This window comes from Cnephaeus nilssonii (genome assembly GCF_951640355.1).
Source record: "Cnephaeus nilssonii genome assembly, chromosome: 1".
Taxonomy (NCBI): domain Eukaryota; kingdom Metazoa; phylum Chordata; class Mammalia; order Chiroptera; family Vespertilionidae; genus Cnephaeus; species Cnephaeus nilssonii.
Window position 1 is genome coordinate 116,879,308 of NC_137072.1, and position 16,642 is coordinate 116,895,949.

The following is a 16,642-nucleotide window of genomic DNA, read 5'->3' on the forward strand; positions in this document are numbered from 1 at the left end:
GGTGCGGCTAGCGGCGCTGCAGCCCAACAACGCGCCCCCCCATAGGCCCAGCCCGCGACGCACAGCTAAGCAACGCGCCCTACGATTGGCTATCCGCGTCGCGGTGGGGCGGGGCCTTGTCGGCAAGGGGCGGGGCTTCCTCCGGAGTTCGCGGGGACTGGCCTCGGCGCGGCCCCGCCCTTCCCGCCGCCCGCGGAAGGCCCGGCGCTGCAGGTCGGGGTCGCAGCGCGGGGGCGGGGGGCGCGGCCCCACAGGCCTAGGCGCTGAGAGAGGCCGCGTCGGCTGTGCCAGCGGCGCCCGCTCACCGGAGCCACTCGTCCCCTCGGTCTCTGTCGCCGGTCAGACTTCGGTGGAGGCCTCCTGCGGTCCAGGCTCCGGCAGCCCCGGGCGCTGTCCCTGCGGGGCCAGTGCGGAGCCCGGTCGGGCCTCTGCCTGCTCGGCTCGCCCGCTCCTGCAGCAAAGGAAGCTGCCCCTGTGCTCGGCCCTGTGCTGGGCGCCGTCCACAGCCAGCGGGCGGGGAGTCCGCCGGCAGACGTGGGGCCAGCCAGGGTGCGGTCGGCACGGCGGGCCTGGGGACCCTGATAAGGCCCCACAGACAGGGCGGCTGCCTGGTGCCCGGGGCCCGGCCCGCGGAGGCTGGATGAAGGCGCACCAGTCACCTTCTCAACCAGGTCACCTGCCCATGACCTGGAGGCTGGTCCAGACACCGGACCAGCACCTCCCCCACCCTGTCCTCCCTGTTGTCTCATCTGAGCCCCACAAAGGGCCGGGAGACAGACCCGCAGAGCTTCCTGTTCCCTTAACTCCCCCGGAAAGCTGAGGCCCAGAGCTGGGCGGCGGAGGAACAGCGAGGAGCCCAGGCCTCCCTCCCGGCCGGGACCATCTGTGGGTCATAGTGACCGCACCGGTCTCACTCACACCTGCCCCTGGCACCCAGCAACAAGGCATGGCCCACAGGGTGTTGAGGGTTTGCTGCAGGGAAGGAGGGGCGAGTAGACCATTGAGCATGTTCAGTAGAGACAGAAGGTACAAAAAAGACCACATCATCACGGAGATGTCAAGTACAGCCCTAGGCCAGTGGTGGGCAAACTCATTAGTCAACAGAGCCCAATAGCAACAGGACAACGATTGAAATTTCTTTTGAGAGCCAAATTTTTTAAACTTAAACTTCTTCTAACGCCACTTCTTCAACATAGACTCGCCCAGGCCGTGGTATTTTGTGGAAGAGCCACACTCAAGGGGCCAAGAGCCGCATGTGGCTCACGAGCCGCAGTTTGCCAAACACGGGCCTAGGGAATACAGTCTATGTATGGTGTCAAATGGGGGTGAGATTTATCAGGACCGTCACTTCAAAAGTTACATAAACGTCTAATCACTATGTTGTACACCTGAAACTAAAAACTGTATGTCGACTGTAATCGGAAAAATATTTTTATTTTTTAAGACCGAATCAAACTTCTAAAGGTGAAGAATACCATGTCAGAACTGAAAAATGCATGGGCTGAACAGCGGGTTAGACACAGCGGAAGACAGATTGAAGTAGGAGACATGGACAAGAAACTAAATGAGCCCTAACCGGTGTGGCTCAGTGGATAGAGCGTCGGCCTGTGGACTGAAGGGTCCCGGGTCCGGTCGGGGGCATGTACCTTGGTTGCGGGCACATCCCCAGTAGGGGGTGTGCAGGAGGCAGCTGATGAATGTTTCTCTCTCATCGATGTTTCTATTCCTCTCCCTCTCTGTAAAATATCAATAAAATATATATATTTTTTAAAACTAAATGAAACATGAAGAGTCTAGAAAAGAAGGACCAGAGCTCCAGTGAGCGGTATCACTTCAAGAGGCCTAATATGTGTGTAATCAGAGCCCCTGATCAGGGAGGTGGAGTTGGGAGGAGAGATATACTATTTGAAGATATAATGGCTAAAGGTGTTTTGTTTTGTTTTCAAATTTGATGAAAACCACAAACCCACAGATGCAAGTAGCTGTGGTTTGCTACTGGGCTCTGGTACAAATGGAATGTTTCTATGGGACATCAAAAGTGACTGAGGCCAGAACTGCCATCACTGGGTTCCGTCAGACCACCGAGACATAAAGTCGGTAGATACATCGTAATCCGGAAGTGGCAGATCCAGGACTGAGTTCAGGTAGGTGCAGAGGTAGGTGGCCCAGTGCCTGTGTCACCTGCCACCATCACACCAGTATCTGTCGATCCCTGTGGTCTCGGGATTCCCTGTGACAGTGATCCATCAGGCAGTGTTTTCCAGGCGGAGGGAATAGGCCTGCCAGCACAGAGGCAGAGCCGGATATAGATGAGGCAGAGCCGGATATAGATGAGCTGCCCTCGAGGGGATCATACCGCTGGGTCACGGCCGGAGACAGCGGCTGTGGCCCTCCCCTCACTGGACCTCTAGACACAGATTTGACTCAAGTGCCAGCCCTGCCCTGTACTCTGTGTGGTCTCCCCGTCAGAGACCAGTCTCAGTGAGCACTGAGCAAGAAACCCCAGGCCCCAGGCCTTTTCTTCCCTGGCGCCCTGTCAAAGCCACCCATTCCGCCTAAGGTACAGGAAGTGCTTCCTTGGACCAGCAGGGGGCGCCCACACAACGTGACCCAGAGGAGGGGGGAGAACGGGAGCTACTAAGGACTTGCTTTGTGAGGTCTCATCTGGTTCTAAAAACATCTATATATATAAAAGCCTAATATGCAAAGTGTCCCCTCAGGAGTTCGACCGACTGGGAGTTCAATCGCACACTATGACATGCGCTGACCCACCAGGGGGCAGCGTGGAATGAAGGAAGGCCGCAGCCGGGGAAGGCCCTGGCTGGCAGCCGGCAGCCACTAGGGACCCTACCCGTGCACAAATTTCGTGCACTGGGCCTCTAGTCTTTTTATAATAAAAAGCCTCTAATAACAGGAGGTACAGAGGGTCATTGCCCTGTCTGACCAACTGCAGGAAAAGTAAAACCATGTCAGCCCTGGGCCAGGAATGCACCCCAGCTCTGAACACACCAGGATCTGGGCACCCCGTGGTAACTATCAGAGGCCATGAGGTGTGGTGGGGAGCTAGCCAGGGGCTGGGACGGCTGAGAGGTGGAAGGAGATCACGTAGCAGAGTCGGAACTTGAACCCAGACCTTGGCCTCAGTTTCTCACCTGTAAAACGGAACTAATAACAGCTGCTTCTCCAAGCAAACTATGGCAAGGGCCCAGCTCGGCGCCTCGAGCACAGGAAGTGCTCGCTAGTGGTACAGAACATTCAGGGCAGGTCTCCACAGGAATGGGGCCCGTCTGCCTGGCTTCATGCTGGGGGACCATGCCTGGGGTCCCATCTGCCACCCCCAACGCACACACTCTTGCAACTGAGGCCCTGGGCCCAGGGATAGTTCACAAAGAGGCAGGCCCAGGGCCTGAGAGGAGGGAGGCCAGGCCAGACTCTGGGCAACCACAGGCCTCATCTGTCCTGGCAGCTAGAAGTTCCTATCACATGGCTCTGGTCCCCAGAACCTCAAAATCTTCCAGCGCAGGGTCTTCAAATGTCTCACCCTCTGAGCTGTCTCCACAGTGGCTGCATGTTCGCCAAAAGCTCTAGCGTCCTGGGTCCTGCCTCACGTCACCAGCGTGGAGGACCCCAGGCACCGGCTGGAAGCTGTTCTCTGATCCAAGTCCCCATTTAAAAGTTTTACAGGTGCCCGGACAGTGTGGCTCAGTGGTTGAACATCAGCCCATGAACCAGGAAGTCATAGTTCGATTCCCGGTTAGGGCATATGCCCAGTTTGTGGGCTTGATCCCCAGGGGGGAGTGTGCAGGAGACAGCTGATCGGTGTTTCATCAATGTCTCTCTCTCTCTCTCCCTCTCCCTTCCTCTCTCCAAAATCAATAAAAACACATTTTAAAAGCATTTTACAGGAAGGGACGTTGCAGCCACAGTGGAGAACGATGTGTCTCACTGGGTTCCCCAAACAAGTGCAGGGCAGAGGGCAGAGGGCAGAGGTCATAGGGCAGGGAACTGTGACTGCAGGCACAAGGACTGGTTTTCCAGAGCCGGTGCAGGACACGGGAAGCTCCCTGCCCCAGGGCCCCAGGCTCGATGGGAACTGCCCCGAGCCTCACCCCCAGTAGCTTTAGAGGAAACATCTGCAGACAGCGGGGACACTTGGTTCCTGGAAGCAGATGGCCAATGTCGGCCCTGCACCCCCCAGCACCCCGGGGGCGCGGCCTCCCGCATCAGCTGACCAGCTTCATCTCTTCCCCTTCTCCAGCTAACCCCCCCCCACCCCAGAACACGTCCAGGTGGGGGCGGAGTCCAAAGGGCCTCCTCCAGGGCACAGTGGGCACAGTGCTGTTCGGGGTTTGGGCTTTACACAGCCAATTCCTTTCCCCAACTTAGAGTGCAGCGAGGATTAGATGATCCTGGGGTCCCTGCCGGCCCTGAGCCCCAGCTGAGGCTGCTTCCCACACAAATACATCCAGCCTGGCTGACCTGCCAGAGAGTCGCCTGCTGCAGTTCCACGGCAGGAAGTGAGAGATGGATCGGGGCTGGCCCATCCCCGTGTGGCCCGGAGGACTCAGCCATCCGGCGCCACCATCCCCACCTACCCTTGGCCCACTCAGGGCCCACCACTCTTCCTGCCCCTCTTAGTGGCCTGCTGCGCTCGCGTCCCGTTCCACTACTGGCTGCGTCCTCGGGGCAGGTCCTCTAGCACCTGTGCCAGGAGCTGGGGAGACCACTGGATGTGGGTGCGGGTCCTCAAGAAGGCCGGCCACCCCTCCGTCCCAGTGAAGCCCGGCCACCACGGCAAAGGTCACCTGTGCTTTATTGTGCAGCCAAGGCCCCTGCTGGAGCCCGAGTCTTAGCGTTCCTGGGGGCCCTGGGGCCAGCCCCTGCCCCCACCCAAATGCCCAGCCCTGCCCAGCCCCCTGCCCAGGGCAGGGTGGGTGTGCTGGGGGGACCAGAATTCCTGTCCGTGAAGCTCAGGCAGGGCTTCGTCCAGGGACCCGCGGGGCGGGCGGGGTGGGACAGGAGAGCCTCCAGCCCTCCAGGGACTCAGCCCGCGGGGTGGGGCCCGGCCCGGCAGATTCCACAGGATGTCTGTTGGCGAGGCCTCCACCCCGAGCTCCTCCTCCCGCGCAGGCCGGTCTCATCTGCGTGAGCAGTGGCCCAGGGTCACCGCTGCCAGCAGCTCTGGCGCAGACGTCACCGGGGCCCCGCGTAGCCGTAGGGGTGCCGCAGCAGCAGGCTCTGGTGGCTGGGCAGCAGGTGGGTGTGGTAGTGCTCCACCAGGCTGCCCACGCTCACAAACAGCAGCTCGCCCTCCAGGTAGAACTTAGAGTCCTGGGGGAAGGAGGGCGAGGTCAGGGCGGCTGGGCCAGCTCTCCCCTCCGTGCGAAGCGGGGCGGCCAGCACTACGGACAGGCCTGCTCCCGCTGCCCCGTTCCCTCCCTCCGTGCCTGCCTCCCAGTTCCCGCTCGCTCCCCCGGTTCACCAGGGGATCGGGCCAGGCTGTAGATAAGCCGGGTCAGGAGCGGGTCACCCCACCCCCTCTAGCTCGCTGAGGACACAGCCGGGCCAGGGGAGGAGGAGGCGGAGGCAGTGGGGGAGGGATGGTGCCCGCAGGTGCCAGCCTCAGCCTGCCCCCAGCCTACACTCTAGGGCAGGGGTGGGAAGCTTGTTCCTGCCAAGGGCCACGTGGGTATTTATAACATCATTCGAGGCCGATACAAAACTATCAACTTAAACGTGAGCCTGCTCTCCTTGGTCCGACATTTAGTTAACTCGCCCCTCACCATCTGGTTTGGCAGGGCCTTAAACGGCCCACTGGCCGGCGGAGGTTTCCCATCCCTGCTCTTGGGGGAGGCTGTCCGGCCCCCAGCCGCACCCCTTCCCGCTCAGGGCGCTCAGCCAGCCCGCTTACCTTCTCAAAGATGCGGTAGTTCCTCACTTTGTTGGAGGTTTCATCCCACACGACCAAAACCTTCGAGGAGAAAGCAGCAGACAGCGGCTGAGGGCAGCCTGAGCCGGGAGAGCCGGGCCTCGGGGACCCGGGCTGAGCAGCATCAAGGCTGAGTCCCCTGGCCCTGGGGGCGACGTGGGGAGGGGCGCCCTGCACGTGGACAGCAGGTGGGGAGGGCAGCCCTGCCCCGGCTCCTGCCCTCAGATGGCCTCTGATGAGACTTGAGGGGGCCCGGTCCACCCAGGACCATCTCGGACACACATGGGGAAACTGAGGCTCGGTGAGGTCACACGAGGCGCCCCTGGAGGGGCAGAGGCAGAGCTGGCAGACGACCTGCCGTTGGCCCTGCCCCGAGCAGCCTCCCCTTCAGGGTGCAGGAACCCCCTATCGGAGTCCAGGGCCCCAGCCCTCCTTCCCGTCTCCTGCCAGTGCTGGGGTGGCCACCCTCCCCCCAATCTGCAGATGGTTTCTACTTCCTGAGAATAGGTGGGGCGGGGGCTGCCAGGCAGAGACCCCAAGGATGGCCCTGGGTGGAGGGTCAGAGGCTCCTGGGACGTGACCTGCAGCCTGACGCGGGAGGGCCAGCAGACCAGCACGGTGCAGCCAGCCCAGGGCTCCTCCTGGCACCTACCTTCCCGGACTTGGTGGAGGAGTTGCGGATGCAGTACAGTCCGTCCTGGGGCTCTCCCCGCTGGCTGGTGGCTTTGAACAGCCTGAAAATTAAGTCAGCAGGTGACCCATCTTCAGATGGCTCCCTGGGACCCTCCAGCCCCAGGCCCCACGAGGCTTTGTCCTCTCGCTCTCCTGCAGCTCAGGCACCGTGAGCAGTGGGTGCAGGGAGCAGTGGGTGTAGAGAGCAGTGGGTGCCGAGCCTGGGTGCAGGGGGCAGTGGGTGCAGGGGGCAGGGGGTAGAGGGGGCAGGGGGTGTAGGGGGCAGGGGGTGCAGGGAGCAGGGGGTGCAGGGGGCAGTGGGTGCAGGGAGCAGTGGGTGCAGGGGGCAGCGGGTGCAGGGGGCAGCGGGTGCAGGGAGCAGGGGGTGCAGGGAGCAGGGGTGCAGGGGGCAGGGTGGCCAGGGGGCAGGGGGTGCAGGGGGCAGTGGGTGCAGGGAGCAGGGGGTGCAGGGGGCAGGGGGGCAGGGAGCAGGGGGTGTAGGGAGCAGGGGGTGCAGGGAGCAGAGGGTGCAGGGGGCAGAGGGTGCAGGGGGCAGGGTGGCCAGGGGGCAGGGGGTGCAGGGGGCAGTGGGTGCAGGGAGCAGGGGGTGCAGGGGGCAGGGGGTACAGGGAGCAGTGGGTGCCGGGAGCAGTAGGTGCCGTGAACCCCACCCCCATCAGAATCCGGGGCCCCAACCCTCCTTCCTGCCCCAAGCCAGTGCTGGTGGGGGCGGGGGGAGCAGTGCGTGCCGAGAGGGCCAGCCCAGGTGAGGCAGAGCTGAGCTAATGGCATCTGCTGTTCCACCAGGTTTCTGGCTGCACCGGCCGAGCACTTGTGCCAGCAATGACCCAGCACCACGGTGACGAGGGGACAGAAAGCGGGGAACCCCGTGTCTATAAAAACAAGGCCTTGGAGAGGGCTCCCACTCACCTCTCCACCTCGTAGGACTCGGTGGTGTTAATGAAGACCGAGCTGGGCAGGGGCACCTGGAGGGAGTCAGCGTGGTCAGCCGCATGATCTGTATGAGCTCGTGGCCAGCAACCCCCCCACACCCCAACCGCTGGCAGCCTGTCGAGATCCTAGGCCTCTGATAGGCAACCTTTTGAGCTTGGTGTGTCAAACTTCGCCAAAAAACTGAGCATAACTCGGGTAGTGTGTCACTTTGAGGAAAAAACATTATTTCACCAATGTTTCATCCTCAGGAGCAGCAAATGTTTCATCCTCGGCATGCAGCCGCCTCAGCGGCCGCGTGTCATCAGAAATGGCTACGCGTGTCAGTGCTGACACGCGTGACATAGGTTCGCCATCACTGTCCTAGGCTTTGCACCAGTTCTGTCCCCTCAACTCCAGGGTCTGGGGGCTCCTGGCTGAGATGGCCAGTGCGGGGACTCCGGCCCGCAGCCCTGCAGCGCCCCCCCCCCCCCCTCGGCCGGATCTGGGCTCTCCGTGCGCCTTGCCTTTTCATAGTCCTCGTCCGAGTCCTTCCCACCGGTGGCGTCGTCCTGCGAGGCCTCAGCCTGCGAGGGTAGGCGGGGCTTTTCGAAGGAGAAGCTCCTGAAACTCTGCCCATCGGGGGGTGACCGCCTGGGAGGGGAGCAAGGTCACGTCGGTCACACAGGGCGGTGCCCCTCAGCCCCCTCCACCCAGCCTGTGCCCCGAGTGACCGCGCCCGCTCGGCCTTGGCACCCACAGGGTCTGGCTGCCACAGCCTGCGGCGAAGGCCCACGACCACGGAGTCTGCAAGAGGCCGTGGGACGGCTCCGAGGCAGCGGGAATCACGGGGCCTGGAAGCCCCAGCTGGGGCCAGGCTGACAGCGACGCTGCCGGGGCTGCTGGGGCCTGAGCGCTGACGCTGTGGAGCCAGGCGGGCGGCCTCTCAGCCCGGCTCCGCCCCCGACCCGCTTTGTGGCCTGGGCCCCGTCACAGCCCCCCCAGAGCCAGTGTGGGCGCGTGTGAGGGCCGAGCCACGCGTGGCCTGGTGGCTCAGGGAGAATTAAAGGGGCCGCGCAGGATGGGCTGCTGGATTGTGGGTGAGGCTGTGCCCGGAGGCGACCCTGGTCCCCAGGCCCAGGTCCCAGGCTCAGCAAAGGGACAGTCAACACCACTGTGGCCCCTCATGAAACAGGTGTGAGCGCAGCAGGGGGTCCTCCTGGCGCCTCCCCAGGAGCAGGCTAACAGTCCTGGAGCCTGGCCGGGTGGCTCATTGGTTGGAACACCATCCCACACACCAAGAGGTCTCAGGTTCGATTCCCAGTCAGCACAGGAGGCAACTGATCGATGTTTCTCTCTATCTCTTTCTCCCTTCCTCTATCTCTTAAATCATTAAAAAAAAGAATAAAAACAAACACTGCCTCAGAGAGGATAAAAAAGAGAGTCCTGGGGGGAAGGGTGGCGTGGCCGAGGGTGCTGGGGGCCCGGTTTAGCGCACCCACTCGAGGCGCAGCCTGTGGCTCCCAGGACCTTCACTGCTGCGGGTCCCGGGCATCTCTGACCACGGGCTGTGGACACTGGAAGTGGGGGCCCCGGGGCGCCTGGCACTGCCCAGCAACACAGCAGGCCTGGGTGAGTCACAGCCACGCTCCACATTCCAGTTCCCAATGGGGGGGGGGGGGGGGGATGCCGAGGCAGCCCCAGTGGCTCCAGAGCAGGGGCACACCCAGGGCCCCAGGCAGGGTCCCAAAGGCTCACAGCCCGAGCTGTCCCCCAGGCCTCTCGCAGGGCAGGCGGCCACCCTGCCCGCCCCTCCCGACCCCAAAGGCCCTGGCCCGGCACAGCAGGGGCTCGGAATCCTGTCCCCACAGGCCCCCTCGCCCACTGTACCCCAAGGCAGCCATGAGCCCCAGGCCCACGACGCCTGGGCTGACGTGCCTCAAGGGCAAGGTGGGACCTCCTCGGACCCGGGTCAGGTGCAGAGGCCGCTGGGCCGAGGCAGAGCCTTCCTACCCGGGCAGGGCTGACTGCCCCCCAGCGTGGGGAGGAGGCTGGTGCAGGGGAGAGCGGGCAGCACTCACTGGAGGTGAGGCAGGGGCGGCTTCTCCGACCTGGGCAGGACCGGGGCCCGCGCTGGGGGCTCAGGCACGGGCAGCTTCAGGGCAGGAGGCCGGGGCGCCACGGGGGGCACGAACAGTCCAGGCTTGGCCGTCTCCCTCAGGGGGGCCTCCTCCACCGTCATCAGGAACTTGGGCTTGTTGGCTGGCACGGGTGGGGGCTCGGGCGTGGGCGGCCCGCGGGGGGACAGGTGGAAGGACTTGAGTTTATCGCAGTTCCTGGAGGTGGCCGCGGCCACGCCAGCAGGGCCGGCTCCGGGGCTGGGGACCCGGGGCTCCGGGCTCGGGCTCTCAGGGAAGCACGGGGGTCTGCGGAGGGTGGGCAAGCTGGGCAGGCTGCCCATCGGAGGGTCACTCATCCTCCGGGGGGTAGCCAGCACCCTGGGGCCAGGCTCCGGCCACCTCGGGCCCAGCAGGTCCCGCTTGAAGTCCTCAGGAGCCGGGCCAACCTCGGGGAGGCCGCGCTTCGGGGGCGGGGGTGGCAGCAGAGGGCCGGGGCCCCTGGAGGTGAAGGAGTGGGCGCGGGACACGTCGGAGAAGGCGGGCTTCCTGGGCGTGGGCACGGGCGGCGGGGGGTAGGCTGGCGGGTGCGTCAGGGCATCTGCGGAGCGAAGAGACCCAGTGGGTGAGCAAGTCTCACTGGTGAGGCGGGACCAGCACCCCCTGCAGGTACCAGGTGCCCCCCTTCCTCTGGGGTCTGACCCAGCCCACGCCCCTGGCCCGCCCAGCCCTCCTGCGTGCGGCAGCCTGAGCAGGCTCCCTGAAACCCAGATGTCACACCAGGAGCCATGGGGTGCCAGCGGCGAAGGGGGCGAGGAGGCAAGGAGGACCCCGAGGAGCTGGTGTAGGGGAGAGGGAGGGGGAGAGGGCGGCTCGGAGGGAGACGAGGGTCGTGTAAGGTGCCCTGAGACAGGTGACACTGATGAGCTGGGGGGCACAGAGCGCAGGCTGGAGGTGTCAACAGTGTCAGCAGCCGGTCGATGCCATTGGCTGTGGCCCAGGTGGGACGGTGGGAGGGGCTGCCGGCGCGGTGGGAGGGGCCTGTGAGGGCCTGTCTGGCCTTGTGGACCAGCCTGGCTCCCGCCCCAGTGGGCCCTCCCCTGAGCGGCGGGGAGCGGCAGCCAGAGCACGTGCCTCTCCTGCTCCGCTCCCTCTGACCCGCCGGCCACAGTGGAGAGACCGAGGCCCGGGGTGGAGCTGGCAGCCCCTGCCCTCTGCCCAAAGCACCCCAGCCCACCAGCTGGCCACCTACCCTCGGGCTTCCCGAGCTCGGGGGAGTCAGGCTCCAAGTACGAGTCGTCCTCGTCGTCCTGCTCATAGTCTGTGGGCAGATTGGGGGGGGGGGGGGGGTCAGCACAGGGCGGCCCAGGCCTGGCTGCACCCTGGGCGGAGGGGCGAGGCTCGGGGCTCTGCCCTCAGGGAGGCCGGGGCAGGGCCGGGGCAGGACGGGCGGGCTGGGGAGCCACAGGGACAGAGCGGGCAGCAGCCCGGAGGCGGCCCTGGCATGGCCAGGTCCGGGTGTGGAGCGGGACGGGGGAGCACGCAGAGACGCCCTCACCTTCGTTGTCCGTGGGGTACGGAGAGAGGCTGATGTCCACAGGCCGCTCAATGGCACCGTAGAAGCTGTCGGTGTCCGAGCTGGAGTCGCTGAGGCTGCGGGAGGAAGGGCGGCAGTGAGCACGGGGCGGCGTTCCCTCGGCACTCACACGGACACGCCACAAACCCGTGGACACACAGACACGACAAACATGGGCACGTGCACACACCACACACGGATGCGGGCACGTGCACAGGTTAACACAGGACACAGACCTAGAACACAGGCGAACACAACGAGGACAGACAGGCACGCAGACAGACACACCGACCTGCTCCATCGAGGGCACAAGGACCAACACGGGGACGAGGCTGTGGTGCCTCCCCGGCCCCATGGTTTCCGCCACAGTGTGGCCCCGAGCGGCCGGATGCTGCCCCGCCTCAGGGCCCCGACCCCCTGCTCCTGCTCCTGCCCCGGGGGCTGTCATCGCTAGGCCGAGCCTACCGCAGGGCACGGGCCTACCGCAGGGCACCAGGCCTACCGCAGGGCACCGGGCCTACCTCAGGGCACCGGGCCTACCGCAGGGCACCGGGCCTACCTCAGGGCACCGGGCCTACCGCAGGGCACCGGGCCTACCGCAGGGCACCGGGCCTATTGCAGGGCACCGGGCCTACCGCAGGGCACGGGCCTACTGCAGGGCACCGGGCCTACCGCAGGGCACGGGCCTATTGCAGGGCACCGGGCCTACCGCAGGGCACGGGCCTACCGCAGGGCACCGGGCCTACCGCAGGGCACGGGCCTACCGCAGGGCACGGGCCTACCGCAGGGCACCGGGCCTACCGCAGGGCACGGGCCTACTGCAGGGCACCGGGCCTACCGCAGGGCACGGGCCTACCGCAGGGCACCGGGCCTACCGCAGGGCACGGGCCTACTGCAGGGCACCGGGCCTACCGCAGGGCACGGGCCTATTGCAGGGCACCGGGCCTACCGCAGGGCACGGGCCTACTGCAGGGCACCGGGCCTACCGCAGGGCACGGGCCTACCGCAGGGCACCGGGCCTACCGCAGGGCACGGGCCTATTGCAGGGCACCGGGCCTACCGCAGGGCACGGGCCTATTGCAGGGCACCGGGCCTACCGCAGGGCACGGGCCTACCGCAGGGCACCGGGCCTACCGCAGGGCACGGGCCTATTGCAGGGCACCGGGCCTACCGCAGGGCACGGGCCTATTGCAGGGCACCGGGCCTACCGCAGGGCACCGGGCCTACCGCAGGACACCGGGTGGAACTGAGGACCGGGAGGTCCAGGGCAGGTAGGGACCTGCAAGGTGGCCTGGGGGTGCTGGGCCTCCTCTGGGCCTCAGTGGCCTCGGCTACGAAAGGATGGAACGGGTCTGTTCCACCCAAGACCTCCTGCTGCTGGGACACCCCAGTGAGGTCCCCGAGACCCAGATGGACAGAGCCGGTGTCCTGGGGACTCACTCCTGAGCCAGCCAGGGCGGACACGGAGGGGCAGTACCCACAGCTCTGAGCTGCTGCAAATGCTGGGCCTCCCGAGTGGGCAGCTGAGAGCACGTGACCCCCAAGTAGGAACTACCACCAGGGGGCACACACACGCGCACATACTCAGGTGCCCGCGTACCCGGGATTACAGACGTGGGGGCGGGAGGGGGACGGGGTGGAGCCCAGGCCCACCTGGCGTCCAGCGGCGCGTCCTTCTTCTCGTGGAGGTGGCCGATCTCCCTGCGCAGCAAGGCCATCCAGCTCTGTGGGGCAGCAGGGCCCAGTGGGCATGTGCTGCCCAGGGCACGGCCCTCCTCCCGCCATGCCCCGCTGTGCCCGCCGAGGCCGGGGACGCCCCCTCAGCCCATGCAGGGCTCCTCCTGAGGGCAGGTTCTGGGCACGCGGTGCGGGTCGCTGGGCGTGAGGACGGGCACTGAGGGCGGCACCTGCCGCTGCCCATGCGCTAACCCCGCCCCGGGGCCCGTCACCTTGCGCTCGTCCTCCGAGGAAGCCGAGAAGAACCAGGTGCGGTGCTTCTTGCTGATGTGGACGATCTTGAAGGGGAAGACGTTGTTGGACGTGGTCTCCTCGGCCGCCCGCATCACCCTGGGGGCACAGCCAGCGTCACCACCTGTCCACGCCCACAGGGCTGCCCCGCCTGGACGGGGCTGGCACCCCCACCGGCTCCAGGGGACAGAGCTGCATGGTCGGGCGAAGGCCGGCGGCTCCAGGCAGAGGAAAGGAGTTTGGAGAAGAGAGCATCCCTCCCGGGTGACCCCAGAGCGGCCACAGGGCCCTGGAGCCCCCTCTGCGGCTGTGCTCCGGCCCACCTGCCTCTGGGCTGGGCGCGTGGGCAAGGTTCCCCATGAGGCTGTGGCGGGTGTGAGCCGAGGTGAGTCACTGCCCGAGGGTCCGTCCCACCACTGAAACCATACCGCCCCCCCACACACACCCCCACCCCCACCCCCGTTCCTCACAGGCGGGGCAGGCCCTTCCTCCGCTGACCCTGCTCCCATCGCCCATGGCGTCCGGGGAGGGCCCCAGACTGGGGTCTGCCAGGCATGGGCGATTGGCACAGACTGATGCCACCGTGCAGGGCCCTGGTGCCCACTTCACCCTGCCAGGCGGGCCCTGAAGCCATGGGGTGGATCCGGATGACACTAATGGGCTGCACAGTATAGCATGCCACGTCCACCCAGAGGGCCCGGCTGCACACGCCAGCATGCCACATCCCACCCAGAGGGCCCGGCTGCACACGCCAGCATGCCACGTCCACCCAGAGGGCCCGGCTGCACACGCCAGCATGCCACGTCCACCCAGAGGGCCCGGCTGCACACGCCAGCATGCCACGTCCACCCAGAGGGCCCGGCTGCACACGCCAGCATGCCACGTCCACCCAGAGGGCCCGGCTGCACACGCCAGCATGCCACGTCCACCCAGAGGGCCCGGCTGCACACGCCAGCATGCCACGTCCACCCAGAGGGCCCGGCTGCACACGCCAGCACGCCACGTCCACCCAGAGGGCCCGGCTGCACACGCCAGCACGCCACGTCCACCCAGAGGGCCCGGCTGCACACGCCAGCACGCCACGTCCACCCAGAGGGCCCGGCTGCACACGCCAGCACGCCACGTCCACCCAGAGGGCCCGGCTGCACACGCCAGCATGCCACGTCCACCCAGAGGGCCCGGCTGCACACGCCAGCATGCCACGTCCACCCAGAGGGCCCGGCTGCACACGCCAGCACGCCACGTCCACCCAGAGGGCCCGGCTGCACACGCCAGCACGCCACGTCCACCCAGAGGGCCCGGCTGCACACGCCAGCACGCCACGTCCACCCAGAGGGCCCGGCTGCACACGCCAGCATGCCACGTCCACCCAGAGGGCCCGGCTGCACACGCCAGCATGCCACGTCCACCCAGAGGGCCCGGCTGCACACGCCAGCATGCCACGTCCACCCAGAGGGCCCGGCTGCACACGCCAGCATGCCACGTCCACCCAGAGGGCCCGGCTGCACACGCCAGCATGCCACATCCACCCAGAGGGCCCGGCTGCACACGCCAGCATGCCACGTCCACCCAGAGGGCCCGGCTGCACACGCCAGCATGCCACGTCCACCCAGAGGGCCCGGCTGCACACGCCAGCATGCCACGTCCACCCAGAGGGCCCGGCTGCACACGCCAGCATGCCACGTCCCACCCAGAGGGCCCGGCTGCACACGCCAGCATGCCACGTCCACCCAGAGGGCTCCGGCCCAGTATCCGCCTGTCCATTAGCTTGGGAACCCCTTGAGGGCAGGCTCATGGCCCCTCGCCGGACGGACCCAGCCCACAGCACCTGTGAAGCGGGGAGCTGGCCTCAGCCTGGGAGGCCCCTGGAGCCAGGGTGGCCTGGGTCAGGGCCTGCGACGGGCTAGGCCTGAGTCTGGGGGGGGAACGGAGGCTGAGGGGTAAGGGGCTGCGAGGAGGGAGGCAGGAGTCACTGGGCAGCAGGCCGGATGGGGACTCTGGAGAGCACGCTGTCCCGACCCCAAGGCCCGAGGCAGCAGGAAGGCCCGGCCTCATCCCAGGCCTTACACAGCCTGAGGCCAGACTGTGAGGAGGGCGAGGCCATGGAGGCCGAGAGGAGGTGGGCGAGGCTGGGCACGGTGCCAAGGGGTAGGGAGACCTGAGCCATCTGGGTAGAGTGTGGCGGGAACAAGGGGCAGGTCCAGCCAGAATTCGGTTGTGGGGCTGGGGGAGCAGGGTCAGGGGGAGCAGGGTCAGGGGGAGCAGGGCGGGGGGAGCAGGGTCAGGGGGGAGCAGGGCGGGGGGAGGGGCAGGGGGAGCTGGGTCGGGGGAGCCAGCATGCGCACGTACTCAGCCCATTGCAGAGCTGACAGGCACTCACCGGTTGTAGCCGCTCAGCGAGAAGGCGCCCTGCGGGCAGGCGGAGGTGCTGCTCTTGAAGTAGTAGATGCATCGCTTGTGGATGATGACAAAGCGCAGGGGCCCTGCGGGCAGCGGGGCGAGTGCGGGTGAGCTGGGGGCCGCTGGGCAGACCCCACTCTGCGGACCCTCCCCAGGGGCCATGGGCGATTGGACCAGGCTCTGAACCCACAGAATGGAAGGGCAAGGAGCTGGGCCGGCATGCCACCGCGCCCCAGGAGTCCAGCCTGGGGTCAAAGGCGGACACAGTCGTGGGCGTGCTGGCCAGCCCCGGGCAGGGGAGGTCCGGGGCGTGGCTGTGCGGACAAGGGCTGCGAGGCTAGCTCCGGGAAGGGCAGAGCGGGGCCAGAGGCCTGGGGAGGCCCAGCCGCCTCGCTGGGAGCTGCGGGCTGCTGGGAGGTTCCCTCCACCCCAGGCTGGCACAGCACAGCGAGGGAGGGGCAAAGAGGAGGAGGCACAGAAGCCCAGAGTGTGGCTCCGACCCCAGGCTGAGCAGTCCCGCTGAGACCCGCTCTCCACTGCCCCACCCCGAGCAGCCCCACCCCGAGCAGCCCACCCCGCGCAGCCCACCGGCCCGGGGAGGTCAGTGACAGCGCGCCCCTGGAGGCACCCTGTCCAGAGACAGCAGACCAGCTGGTGCCCAGCCTGGGGCACCACGACCAGGCAGCACCCGGAGGGATGGGCAGGCCCGGGTGCTCTGGGCCCTCAGTGCCTTGGCAAGTGGCATCTCCCAGGCCCGGGGCTCCCCTCTCCCAGCCTGCGGTCCCAGGGCCCAGCCCCCGCGCTCACGCAGCTCGAGAGGTCTCGGCTTGGCGTGTGGCGACATTTCACACCACGGTGACCGGACAAGGCGGGGCTCAGCCTGACCAGCTGGTCGGCACCGTCACCAAGTACCCGAGCTCTGCACCACCCAAGCCCCTCCCAGTCCCGCGAGCTGAAGCCGCCTCCGGTCCCCCAGGCTGGCGGCCACCGGGGAGGGAGGGAAACCCGGGAGGGCCCCAAGGAAGGCACCGGAGGCTCAGCTCTGTCCCC

The 16,642-nt window shown here is 66.5% G+C and overlaps 1 protein-coding gene across 6 annotated transcripts in view; it reads right to left on the reverse strand.

Moving 5' to 3' along the window:
• Positions 1–44: 44 nt before the first annotated feature.
• Positions 45–16,642, reverse strand: part of SH3BP2 (SH3 domain binding protein 2) — a 49,951-nt gene continuing 33,353 nt past the window's right edge. For all 6 annotated transcript variants that reach the window (XM_079767730.1, XM_079767728.1, XM_079767729.1 and 3 more), the window contains exons 3-13: positions 15,573–15,675; positions 13,174–13,291; positions 12,878–12,948; positions 11,207–11,301; positions 10,901–10,969; positions 9,613–10,249; positions 8,059–8,185; positions 7,532–7,587; positions 6,582–6,663; positions 5,912–5,971; positions 45–5,331 (exon numbers count right to left, since the gene is read on the reverse strand). In XM_079767730.1, coding sequence (XP_079623856.1) covers positions 5,194–5,331; positions 5,912–5,971; positions 6,582–6,663; positions 7,532–7,587; positions 8,059–8,185; positions 9,613–10,249; positions 10,901–10,969; positions 11,207–11,301; positions 12,878–12,948; positions 13,174–13,291; positions 15,573–15,675 — 1,556 coding nt within the window. In that variant the 3' untranslated portion in view covers positions 45–5,193. The remainder of the gene's footprint in view (positions 5,332–5,911; positions 5,972–6,581; positions 6,664–7,531; positions 7,588–8,058; positions 8,186–9,612; positions 10,250–10,900; positions 10,970–11,206; positions 11,302–12,877; positions 12,949–13,173; positions 13,292–15,572; positions 15,676–16,642) is intronic.